Here is a 13,191-nt window from a genome sequence, read left to right on the forward strand (position 1 = left end):
AGAGTTGTCCCAGCAACTTTAAAGTGAGTAATCAAAAGAAACTGCTACTTAGAAACAAATAGGAAACATGAAATTCATTTTAATCTATATATATCAAATACAGCCTTAGCACATAACATCTAACACAATTAAAATGCATTTATGGGACACACCTAAATGAAGCAAATCTTTATTTAAATATCTGGCCTAACCCTCACATCTTTACATGAATGAACTCTATGATGGCTGAGTAAGGTGGGAAATGAATAATCTAGCTACCTAACTTGGAAAAGACAGATAGATTGCTTTAAGTCTATTTGGTCTCTGTAGACTCGATATTCACCACCCCAAGTCTTGCTAAAGATGGCTCTGCAAATAATTAGCTTAACCCAGTCAATTATATACTTTTCCATAGTTACCATAATATTTTGTTTTTGTTTTTGTTTTTTCATTTTCTATTGCTTTTTTTTTTATGGCTTCTTGCTGTTGTTGTATTAGGGCATACAACACAGATCAGAGACTTTCATTTCTCTGAGAGGTTTCTCTCCTTGAGAAATTGGCACTTTGATCCTCAGCCTGTCTGACAGCTCACACAGACGGATCCTACCAGCACTGTTACCAACCTTGCTGCTTAGGAAATTCCACTGCTTTGGCCAAAAGAGTGCCCTGTCATTAAAATCTTATTAGAGGAACTGTTCCTATCACTGAATTCTTATACTTAAACAGGTATGTGTGGGTAATTTACATACATGTTATTCCCTAAGTTTCTACACACACACACACACACACACACTCTCTCTCTCTCTCTCTAATTCAGTGTAAGTGAAATGTCTCTCTTGAATAAAAGTTGTTACAAAGATATTAAAACAAATGTTGAAAAATAACTACTTTACATTTAGACCATACAATTTTTAAAGGTAATGCGATGACATATGACCTAAGAGATTAAATACATCATATATGATTGTCATATATGCATGTTGTGTTAATTATTTTTCTCTTTAATCAGAAAATAAAAGAGCTTACCTTTGTATACTGAGATCACAGCTTACAGTCACTATATCTCAGCCTATTTTATACAAGTGATATGGCTACGAAGGTCCGAGGAGAACGAGAATAAAGTGAGATAAACGTGCTGAAAACTGCTTAAAAGTATTAACCTGAAATACACAGAGGGTCCAACACCAGTTTTAAAAATACATTAACGAGGTATTCTCAGCTCTTCAATTAATAACGGTGGCTGATTCATGATTTTCAAACATTCACCCAAAATTTAAAAAAAAAGAAAAGAAAAGAAAATGCCAATACCAGCAAAATCTATTGTGGTTGGTTCCCCAGGCTAACAATTTGAGAGAGACTACAAACACTTCAGGAACTATGTAAACTCAGCTCCTTGTTCACCACCCATGCACTTCATCTAGTCAGCATGAGGTATGTTGGAAATGTACTGGACCAATTACCTTGCACAAGAGATGGGGCACTCCTGCTGCCTGAAGCAACACAGGCTGCAAGCCACATCCCTGGCTAGGCGCCAGTCCCCATGCAGAGGATATGGCTTCAAGGAGGACTCCTATCTCTGAGAAATTATAATAGCGCTAACTGACGCAGTCAGGAATGTAACTATTTATGTGCTAAAAAAGTGTAAAAACTGTCAGAACATAGCACAGCTCACACACTAATTCTAAGCTCTACATTGATCCATAAACTCCCTGACAAGAAACTACGCTAAAAGGGGTTAAGTACAGATATTGCTAGGTTTCTAAAGGAAAAGTTTTAAAACAGACACCGTGGCTTTGAACAAAGTATTGCTCTTCTTTAAAATGATCAGTCATTGCTTTCAAAAGGAAGGTGTCAGAGTGGTGTATCTGAAAGCTGGATAGCCTCAGGGTGTCACATTACTCTTAAGACCAAGACATAGAAATTGCCATTTCAAGCCAGACAACCTGATGGTTCTAGAAGTCAGAGAAGAAATCTTGAGGGCCCAAGTGAATAATAAATGGTGCGACGCTCAGAGGCTGGCAATAGGGGCTGTCAATGAAAAAACCACCTACAGTGGAGAAAAGAGCAGAGAAGCAAAACTTTATGTTAATTTCAGGCAAATTCGTGAAGCCAAGAGCTTCATTTATATTTCTCTGCTCTTTCAGCTGTAAGTGGAATTTTCATTACAAAATGAAAGGGTGGGAAGGGCAACAGGTGGGGGGACACTTAATTCATTACGGAATTTAAACAGTTGAACTTGCATGGTTACCACTTCTAACAAAGGACTGACAGCTCGATTATTTTAAGTAAAGCAGAGAAATGTAAAAGTTTGCAGCAACTGGGCAGGTTTACAACATGGTTAGTAACTTCCAACAAACAACAAAATTAAAAAAAAAAAAAAAGACTTGGTAGAAACCATTTGAAATGACTGCCATCATGGTGGAAAACAGCACAGCTCCCTTTTCACCATTACAGAGGGCAAGAGTCATGAAGCAGAGTCAGCTACTTCAAAAGAATTTTCTAATGAGAAATCTCTAGAGAGATTCCAACTTGGAATCCAAATTTGATGACCAATTTCAAATAACAATACAGCTGCAGCTGCCAATTAATAGTATTCCAAAGACAATGAAGACTATTGGAAATATTTAATTAATAAAAACTGGACACTACAGCCATGCTTTTTCTTCTCAGTGATGGCTCTGTTTCATCCATAGGTCAGCAAAACGCATCAATGAAACATGAAAACTCCCAGCTGAAATGGGCCCTCTTATTTATGTCTAGCCACTAATGCACAGGATGAGAATGATAAGTTACAGCTATTTCCAGCAAGTGATGAGGTTTTATTAAAGTATCACCCACCACTAATAAAGACAAAAGACCAAGGAGAAGAAACAAACTATGTATCTGAGAAGTGACACTAACATGTGTTGTATATTGCCCATTTCACCTTTGTTTAGTGGTCCCAAAGAAATTTGGTATACAAATTTGCCATATTTTGTGAAACCCATTCTCATGGATGGGTCCTGTCCAGTTCCCAGAAGCAGAATTTAATAGGGAAAAGGAAAGTGAATTCATACTAAAAACAGACAATTTTAAGACGTGGTGCCTATAATTTGACAAGGGACCACACTGTTGCTCCTTCATGGGGGTGAGTACCTTAATGAAACCATTTACCTTCTAGTAACATCATTGGCTTTCCAAACAAGGTGAGAATGCAAGTGGAGGACTTCGGTCTGCACCCTTTACAGAACAGCACAATGTTACTGACTGATCCATTTCCACCAGCATAATCAGGTGTCTTAAAAATAAATGCTGACCCATGGCTGAAACCTGTCACTTTTCACAGCAGCACTCAACAAGAACTGGGACAATTGAAGAGCAAGTTTTTATGGGGACCCTGTTGCTGCTTTAGATTCTGATGTAATTGAAGAGGAAAGGAGACCCTTCAATGAATCCCAGCAAAATCGCTAATCTTCTATCTGCATGAAAAAAGCCAGGGAGTGAACACAATATCTTACAGAGTGAAGAAGGCCACAAGAACAAAGGAGGGTGATTGATTAATTTATTATTATTTTTTTAAACTTGGAAATTCATAAACTAAAATAATCACATTCTCCTTCCCCATCTCTGGGTAGTGCCATCATTTGAATAAGCAATGCTCAAATAACAGAATAGAACCCTTATCATGGGGATGCCCTTGTTCAACAGGAGTACAGAGGGCTTACAGAGTAAGTAGACTGGCTCGAACTAACCATCACCTTTGCTTTGAATTTTAGCAGTTTGCTTACAAGTGAATGGGCTTCTAGGGCTAAGTTATTAGTTTTCAATTCCTTGTAATTTGATACCAAAACATATCAAAAATAATAAGCTAAAACAATATTCAAACCCATATTTTATTGGCTTTATTACACACTTCAATATTTACAAAGTTAAGGTTTAACTGAAAAGTCTCTATTGTATTAAAAAAAATAACTACAGCCCAAATTAAAGTGCCCTGGGGCAAATACATATCAATTAACTAAGAATTAGTGACTGCATCAGGAACCAGGCAGTACTCTGTGTTACAACAAAGCAGTTTATTTGTGATCAGTGTTTGAGACTCTATACATCCTTCACAAATTTACTTTTACATAATCTGATACGTCTCTTAAAACTTAAACTTTGAACTGCTAGACTTTAATTTCCCTTTAACAGAGGGCTGGTATAAGTTATTTTCCAGAAATGAGGTACCGTTTTCACAGAACTGGTTTCTTTTTTTTTTTTTTTCAAGTTTTAGAGAACTAAATTTGCATTTGTTAAAATCAAAAAGTAGGAAAGATGTTCTTTACAAATAATTTTGATCAAGTATGTGTTCAAAGAAAGCAGGATAAAAAGGCTTTTTCTCTAACATTCTGTATTGTACTGTATTGTTGTTCAATAGGAATTAGCTTCTGTCATTTGCTAAAAGAATGAGTAGTGGGGAACAGGATATGTTGGAAATTTCATAACGGGCAACAGAACCATTCTCTTGGGTAAACCTACAGAGGAAAGAAACGGAGAGGACTCCAAATAAGTTTAATACTCCAATAAAAATTTCAGGTAAAAAAATATCTTAACAGTAATTATCATTAACCTTTTCCAGATTAGTCAGTCAACATTATACCATTTTACAAGAGGCCTGCAAATTGCTCACAGATCTATTCTGAAATTGCTCTTAATATTTTGATAAATAATATTTTCCACTCAAAATCAGGATGGCTACATCTAGGAAGCAATTTCATTGAGTGAGCTGCCATGAATTCTAAAAACCAAAAGCAATGCTGTTGAGTAATGTTCTAAATTAACTGTAGAAATCTATATTAGTTCTCAATTTGGCATATTGCATATTACAAGAGAAACAGGAATTACCAAGATTCAAAGCACGGTTTTCCCTGCAGACCTCAGCTCCAACTGGAGCCATGACCAGGCGTTTAACTCCTTAATGGCTATTGCCAATATTGGCATGGCAAATCTGGAAAGATTAATTACTCTCTGAATTTGTAATTAATACGTTCTTGTGGCCTCACAAACTTCTGCATACTCAAGCATGATTTGAAATCTGCTTCTATTAACTAGTCTAGTATTTAACCTATGGAGAAATCACAAAGCAGCAACAGCAGGTATTCAAGAGCACCAGATGATCAGAGGGAAATTACCCCACATGCAACAGCTTTACAAAGGCCAAAAGACATATTTACCTTACAGCCAAAATAAAGCATTGTTTTAGTAGGTTTGCATCACAGTAACATTTAAAAACCAAATCTTTTATGTGAAAAATGGGGGCATCAAATTTCACCAGCTTTGGAAGTCAGTTATATGGCACATGGAAGAGAGGAGCTTTCTTATGTAGGAGCTCAGAGGCCCCAAGGGTGAAAGTATAATGTTAAAGAAGGAAAGGGAGGAACAAGAGAGGAAAAAAAAAGACCGAGGAAAAACATGAATGTTATTTAGAATCTAGATATAAAAATGTTTTAAAAGGAAAAATCAAGCTCTAGCAAACCTTTACTAAAGGATATGAAACTTAGTTTATGTCTAAAGAAAGAGAGACTTTTACCTGCCCCAGGTGGCAGACACTTTGGCACTTACATAAGACACAGTACAGTGAGTCTAGTGAGCCAAAATGTATTTGGACAAACTGACCAGACCTAAGTCACAGAAAGGATGAGGTGGTCAAGATACCCAGAAGCCAGCTGAATAGTTAAAAGCAAATGGCCAAACCCAAAGGAACTAGAGAGTTTGAATAAAAAAGGAAATGTGGGTAAACTTATTATTGCATTAGTCACCAATTCCTAGTTACCCCATATGGCTCCAGCTCAAAATATGGGGAAGCCTTGACCACACCTGAATGTGCCAGAGGATGTAATGGATATAGCTCCAGGCTCTGCACTTTGCTTAAAAGAAAATCTGCTCCAAATGTTTGACCCTTGTACCTTCACATCTTTCTAGGATATAAACTATTTTAATGGGCAAAGTGGTCAAACTATTCACTTTCTACTTATGTCCACAGTTACGAAACCAGAGGCAGCTTCAGTTTAGCAGTGTTTTAGGAACACAATTTTCATCCAAACAAAAATGGCAAAGCAGATGTGTGAAGAGAAAAAGCACGATATGAAGGCAGAGGACTCATGTAGAGGACTAATGCCAAAGCTGGCAATAGAGAAAAGGCCTTTCCCTTCTGTGTGCATGCACACCCAGCCTAGGGCATGCTGACACACACACTCTTGCACACACACTCTCTCATGCTCTCTTCTTTCAACGACACATCCTGCAGATGGCTGATTCTGTAACATGTAGCACCTGAGTAGGAAAAATGTCTAAGAGCATATCACTGACTCCAAACCTATTGCCTCCATTGCCACATAAACCTCATTCAAAAGTTATCCAAAGGGCCACTGGGATTCATTTATGCATTTGCTTTTATTTTTTATTTTGGAGGGGAGAAGAGAAACACCTATGATATTCTAACATGTACTACAGACTTCCTGCAGTGAGCACTTAAGTAAGGCTGTGCTGGTGAAACCCTCTATCACTTCCTCTGTAGGACCAATGATACCCATTTACTTCAACCCAGAAGCAAAGTTATGGAAAAGAATGAAAGTACAAATTTGAACTGAGCAGTTCCTACTCTTATCTTAAATTACCCACAATTCACACGGTTCCAAAACAGAAACTTAAGTGTAACATTATAACTGGTAAGAAGGCAAGCTAGCAACTGGGTATGGCCCTTCAGTAGCCTTTGAATGGAGTATCAGTTGGCTGTAAGAAGAACTACTTAAAAGATTTAATTTCAATATGGTCAGAAACAGGCAATTAGAACAAGCAGTCCTTCAATCAGGCAAAGCAGAGAGAAGAGCAACTCCAACCAAACCAAGAACCACAAGGTTGTGGCATTTTCAAAGAGAATTTAAGTTGGGTCACTAGAATGAGTAAGTCTGAGATCCTCCAATTCATTTACAAAAACCCTAGATACAAACTGTGCTTTGGATTCCTGTGACAGAGTCGCTAAGAGGAGATATCAGTAAGATGGTGTACATACCATAGGCAGGGGCAGCTGTGCTGTAACCATATGGTGTTCCATAGCCTAGTGCAAAGAAGAAGAAGGCAGATCAGTCCAAGACCCAGGGCAATCATCACTGGCCCAATTCACAAGCACCACCTGCTCAGCATCCTGGGCCCTGAGGACTTCTTCCAGGTGCTGGATGAATGAGAACCACTGACAGAGTAGTGGTCCTAGTCTAGCCACTCACTGTGTGCCTGCTTAAGATGTGGAAGCTCCTAACCATGGCCTACAGTGCTCTCCTAGATATACCAGACTATTCTACATCTCTTTCTCACTGCACTTACCCACACTCTATTATAACTGTCAACTCCTTGTCTGTGTTTCCCACTAGAGTGGCAGAGACCTGGTCAACCTCATCTGTTGCTGCAACATCTGAACCTAGCAGAATGCATGAGATATAGTAGCCACTCACTAAATATAATTTGTTGAACAAAAGAATGTTTAAAACCCTCCAGCTACCAATTTCTCAAAGTTGGCAAACAGAACTTTCCAAATCTCGTCAGAAAGTAGTGAGAGAGCAGGCTGAGGTCTCAATGGCCACTAAAAAGGGCACATGAGTCAGGTCGTGAGCCCAAGAGCAAGGTTTATGACTTGCTGATATTTCAATTTCCAGCCCAAGTACAGGGTCTCTGTAAATGCTTCTGGTGCCTATAAAAAAGGCTCATATTATTAAGTAAAAGCAAGACGTTTTTATACCATATTAGTTTGGGCACTAATTTCTGATATGTCCTTAGAGAATTAATTTGAGTCACCATTTTCTCATCTGTCAAGTTGGAAACCACCCAAGCTACTTTATAATGTCACTGTAGGGATTAGAAACATTATCTATGTTAGCAGAAGTTGCAATCTTTACTTTTAGTAAAACAGCTTAGAAATAGGTAATATGTAAATAAAAATCACTTGGGGCCAGGTGTGGTGGCTCATGCCTGTAATCCCAGCAATTTGGGAGGCTGTGGCAAGAGGACTGCTTGAGCACAGGAGTTAAAAGACCAGTCTGGGCAATATAGTGAGACCCCATCGCTACAAAAAAAAAAAAAATTAGCTGGGCATGGTAGTGGTGCATGCCTATAGTCCCAGCTACTTAGGAGGCTGAGGTGGGAAGATCACTTGAGCCCAGGAGGTGGAGGCTGCAGTGAGCCATGATCGCACCACTGCACTCCAGGCTGGGCAACAGAGAGAGACCATGTCTCAATAATAATAATAATAATCACTTTTCATTTATAAATGAAAAAAATTTTTATTTTAAAGTAGAAAAAGGGCACAAAATTGTCATGGCAACTTTACACAGTACCCAAAACAAATGGAGCTTTCTCACATTACAACTCCATTTTTTGGTAACCATTTCTGCTGTTCAGAATGATTTTGTTCCCTCCTTCTCTAGATGACCAACTGCAACTCACCCTTGAGACCAGGATCAAATATCACCTCCTCTAGGAAGTCTCCCAGGTTTGCTGTTCTCTCTTTTGCCCAACCCATTTTACACTTGCATCCTATTGCATTGTGTTTATTCAATTCTCTGGTCCTACCCCAAGCAGGGGCAGAGGCTACAACTTCTTTTAATGCCCAGTTCTTAATCTCCTGTTTGAGACAGTGCATGCAAATGTATGCTGAAGAAGTAAACTGCTTTTAGGAACCAACTAAAACAGTTATGAGGGATGAAAATTTTTTACTTTTTAATCTATAGTTAAGTCATACAACTCAGTCTGAGTGCTCACTAAATCATATTCCAGAGGATACAATGTAGCTGAAATAAGCAGTAGGAACAGGAGATAGATCAGAGGCCAATAAATTAATGCTTTAAAAGGGTTGGCTATCAAATTTATTCCAGAAAACAGAAGCTGTTTGCCTAAGGCTGAAGTTCTAGGGATTATACCAAAACCGCCTTAGGAGAAATGGGACTGTAAGTACTAACCAGGTCATAAATCAGGCCATTGGAGTTCTAATTCTGACTTCACCTTTTAGTAGCAAGTTATCTATAAGTCGTACCTGTTATTTAACCTCTCTAAGCTTCAGCATCTATGTACAGTAACTGAGTTGCCAGGGGAATTTAATTAAATCATACATGTAAATATACTGACAATAGTCCCTGCTACACAGAATGCACTCTGCAAATGGTATATAACCTATTTATAATCTGAAAGGACCTAATCTGAATCTTCTTAGGCCATAAAATAACTTCATTTTTAAAGGCTCCAGGAGACAGGCCTTTCAGAGAGGTCAATGCAATGACACGAGAGAGGAGTCACTATAGAGAAAAGCTTGGCAACCAGCAGCCATAAATGGTTCCTTCCATGATTACTGCCACTGGACCATAGCCACTTACCAGTCTAGCAGGCGATAAATGGTCCAGAGCGACAAAAGATGTGACCAGATTAAGCCCCAATGGAACACATCATCAAAGACAAGAAAGATAGTTCATCCCAATAACCTGCTAATTATTGTGAATGAAAGCTTTCCCCTTCCAATAATACAGTGAATAAGATTAAAAATATTAAGTTTCAGTAGAAATAGTGAGACATATAGAAGACTGCTTTAATTTTAGACACAAGCTGTATCACACCATAAGAAATGCATAATCTTTTCCTTTTTCCCCCAAAAGGAAAAATCCTAGGAGTTAAAGTATCCTTGAAATATCACTCCTTTCTGTATATTAAATATGTCAATTTTGCTCCCTTAATATTCTTCCCATCTATTCTCTTGTCTCCCCCTATCTACTTCCCTGCCTCCAGCAGCAATACTATCAATGTCTCTTGCCTGGGTTAGTGGTCTTCAGTAGCCTTTTTTTAACCAAGGCATAATAGATGTACATAGGGTTTGTGTGATAATTTAATGTACCCATGTAATTTACATGGATCAAATCAGTGAACTTAGGACACCCATCATTTTAAGTATTTGTCCTTCCTTTATACTAAAACCATTTGAATTCTTCTCTTCTAGCTAGTTTAAAATGTACAATACATTACTGAAAGCTATATGTCTTTTAACTAATCTTGCCATGCCCACACCTCTCCCTGTAATCAGTTCTTCACACTATAGAGAGACTAACTTTCCCAAATAAAGTCTGATCTTGTCACTGTTCTCCTTAGAACCCATCAAGACTTAACACTGCACTTAGGGTTCTAAGACCAAAATCCAAACAATGGCCTCCAGGTCTGAGACTGAGTCATCCCGTTTAAATTCTCATCATTCCCCAGTTTCTCCACTTCTTCCACTCAATGCTCTCCACACTCCACACATTTTGGACTTCTGCTTTTTTCAACTGAGCCAAATTCCCCAACAACAGCAACACAGGGTCTCTGCATATGTTGTTCCTTCTGTGTGCAGCACTCTCCCATCATTAACTCCTATTCATTCTCCAAAGCTCAATTCAAATGTCACTTCTGAGAAGTCTCCAGGGACACACTAAACTAGACCAGGTTCCTGTTACATGCTCTAATAGCAGCATGTCCTTCTTTTTCATTGCACTCATCTCAGTTTATCATTGTTATTACTTGATTAATCTATGTCTCACCCTTCAGATTATAGCTGCATGATAACAAAATCCATGTCTGGTGTGTGCGAAAGCAGGCATACTCCTTGAGCAATTTACCTACTAGATTAGCTTCTAAATCATTCCAAAACCACATCATAAAATTTCCCAAATGACCTTGTCTAATTTTTTCTTAAAGGAAAGCACAAAGTGAACCCTTAGGGTTGTTACCTAAAATATAATGACTAGGTAGGACCCAATCTTCATGACAGTTCCATCTTGATCAATATCTATAAGTGGTTTACTTGTCCAGTTAAAAGTACTATACTTTCAGTACTGTAAAGAACTTGATTTTTAACAAGACAGCTTGATAAGCTACTGTTAAAATGACCTAAGAATCAGAATGAAAGGCAGAGAGAAGGCATTCCCCCAAATCTTCTTGAAGAGTGCAAACACATACATTCAAATCCTGGCTCTGCTGTTTAGCGGTTGCTTCACCCTGAGCTAGTTCCATCCTTGGAAAATAATTCCTACCTGATGAAACACTGTGAAGATCAAAAACAATTAAATAAAATAATTTACATGAAAATATTTAGTATATATAGTAAGCTCTGGATACGTTTTTTTTTTTTCCTTTCTGTACTTCTTTAGCCTTTGATGGTTCCCAAATGTTAAGTTTAATAAACACTCATAATGCCAGGCTTCACCCTAATTAAGTAATCTCTTAGCAGTTTTTCTCTCTTGTTATACCCAACCTGTCATCTATGTCTTCAATGAATACACCCTGCTCAGACATCCAAATTCTGAATCTATGGAACATCCTTTAATTCCCTGTCAAAACACAGTCCCACAACCAAATACTGCTCATCTGTCATCTCCCTCCAGGAAGCCTCTACTCACTCAGCAGATTCCAGTGGAACACCTATGACATTCTGTAAATTCTCTGCTTTTAAATTTCTGTGTACACTCATGCCTGTGTTTTATTTCCAAAAACCCTGTACAACCTTAGAAAATGAAGGAGATGCTACTCTTTGAATTTTGGTCCAGAAAAGGCAGCCAATCTCTTGCAGTTTGTACTATACCTGGAGCTATGTAGCCAGGGGCAGCCGTCGCCCCAACAAAAGCTCCCCTTGTTAGAGTTCCTCTTCCTCTGCCCCGAACAGCTTGGACTGCTGCAGACACAGCTGTATTCACAACACCCTTTGCCTGTTAAAATAACACATTTTCATTACTGAAAGAAATAAGAACCAGCTCATTTCTTCTTTCTATCATCTCTTCAATGCACAACTACTATGAGAAACTGTGAGCACATGGCTGAGATCATGAGCTATCTGTGATCTTGAACCTTCAATTTATCATCTGAAAAAACAAAAATGATACCTACCTTACAGAGATGTTCAGAGAACATGCAAAGAATTTTTCACTTGAGGGTTTTCCAGAAAGTTAATTTTCTACACCAAATTTCAGTAATCAATTTATATCCAAAGTCATTTTTAGGCCTTACTAAAGTAATAATAGGCACTTGATACCTAGTTTCCAAATCCACTGAATTATCTCCCGACAGGCAGAAAACATCCCAGCAACTAACTACACAGAATTAGATGTGAATCTGAGTGGGGCTAGTTGGGGAAAAATATAAAGGGCTAAGACAAGAGGATCAAAAATGAGGATACGAGTTCCCACTCTAAGTAACTGTAACCTCAGGAAGGTAATATGATTTATTTGAGCCTGATTCCCCTGCTGTGTTTGTGTATGTATGTATCCATAAATATCTTTTCTTTTTTTTTTTTGAGATGGATACTTGCTCTGTTGCCCAGGCTGGAGTGCAATGGCGCAATCTCAACTCACTGTAACTTCCACTTCCTAGATTCAAGCAATTCTCCTGCCTCAGTCTCTCAAGTAGAAGGGATTACCAGTGCCCACCACCATGCCTGGCTAATTTTTGTATTTTTAGTAGAGACGGTGTTTTGCCATGTTTGCCAGACTGGTCTCAAACTCCTGACCTCAAATGATCCACCCACCTCAGCTTCCCAAAGTGCTGGGATTACAGGCGTAAGCTACCACGTCCAGCCCGTTATTAAATAAATACCACTTTGAAAGCCACTTCTTGGCCAGACATAGTGGCTCACACCTGTAATCCCAGCACTTTGGGAGGCCAAGGGGGGCAGATCACCTGAGGTCAGGAGTTTGAGACCAGCGTGGCCAACATGGCAAAACCCGGTCTCTACTAAAAATACAAAAATTAGCCAGGCATGGTGGTGTACGCTTATAATCCCAACCACTGCAGGGGTGCTGAAGCAGGAGAATCACATGAACCCAGAATGCAGAGGCTGCACTGAGCCAAGATCACGCCACTGTACTCCAGCCTGGGCAACAAAGTGAGACTCCATCTCAAAAAAAAAAAGAAAGAAAGAAACAGCCCCTTCTTACTCTAAAATGCCATAGAAATCTCCCTACTAATTATAAAATGTGGAAAATGATACCCACTTTGTTTTCTTTACAGTAGAGTAGAAAGAACAACCAAGAGTTATCAAATGAGAATGATACCCACTTTGTTTTCCTTATTTTAGAGTAGAAGAAAACAACTGAGAGAACAGATACAAAAGCATTCTAAAAGTACAACAGATAATACCAGGAGTAAGACTAAACGGGACTACTGAAAAAATCCTTTCCCAAACTAAAATTT

The 13,191-nt window shown here is 38.5% G+C and overlaps 1 protein-coding gene across 19 annotated transcripts in view; it reads right to left on the reverse strand.

Moving 5' to 3' along the window:
• STRBP (spermatid perinuclear RNA binding protein) overlaps positions 1 to 13,191 on the reverse strand; it is a 75,816-nt gene that overhangs the window by 11,472 nt on the left and 51,153 nt on the right. For 7 of the 19 annotated variants that reach the window (XM_054236686.2, XM_035256951.3, XM_078375678.1 and 4 more), the window contains 3 exons: positions 11,588 to 11,711; positions 7,013 to 7,057; positions 60 to 2,026 (listed from right to left, as the gene is read on the reverse strand). In XM_054236686.2, the coding sequence (XP_054092661.1) occupies positions 1,932 to 2,026; positions 7,013 to 7,057; positions 11,588 to 11,711 (264 nt within the window). In that variant the 3' untranslated portion in view covers positions 60 to 1,931. Of the gene's footprint in view, positions 1 to 59; positions 2,027 to 3,506; positions 4,476 to 7,012; positions 7,058 to 11,587; positions 11,712 to 13,191 lie in introns of those variants that run through there. The other 12 variants (XM_035256866.3, XM_078375761.1, XM_078375687.1 and 9 more) reach the window with 5 other exon arrangements.

Source organism: Callithrix jacchus, chromosome 1 (genome assembly GCF_049354715.1).
Source record: "Callithrix jacchus isolate 240 chromosome 1, calJac240_pri, whole genome shotgun sequence".
NCBI lineage: Eukaryota > Metazoa > Chordata > Mammalia > Primates > Cebidae > Callithrix > Callithrix jacchus.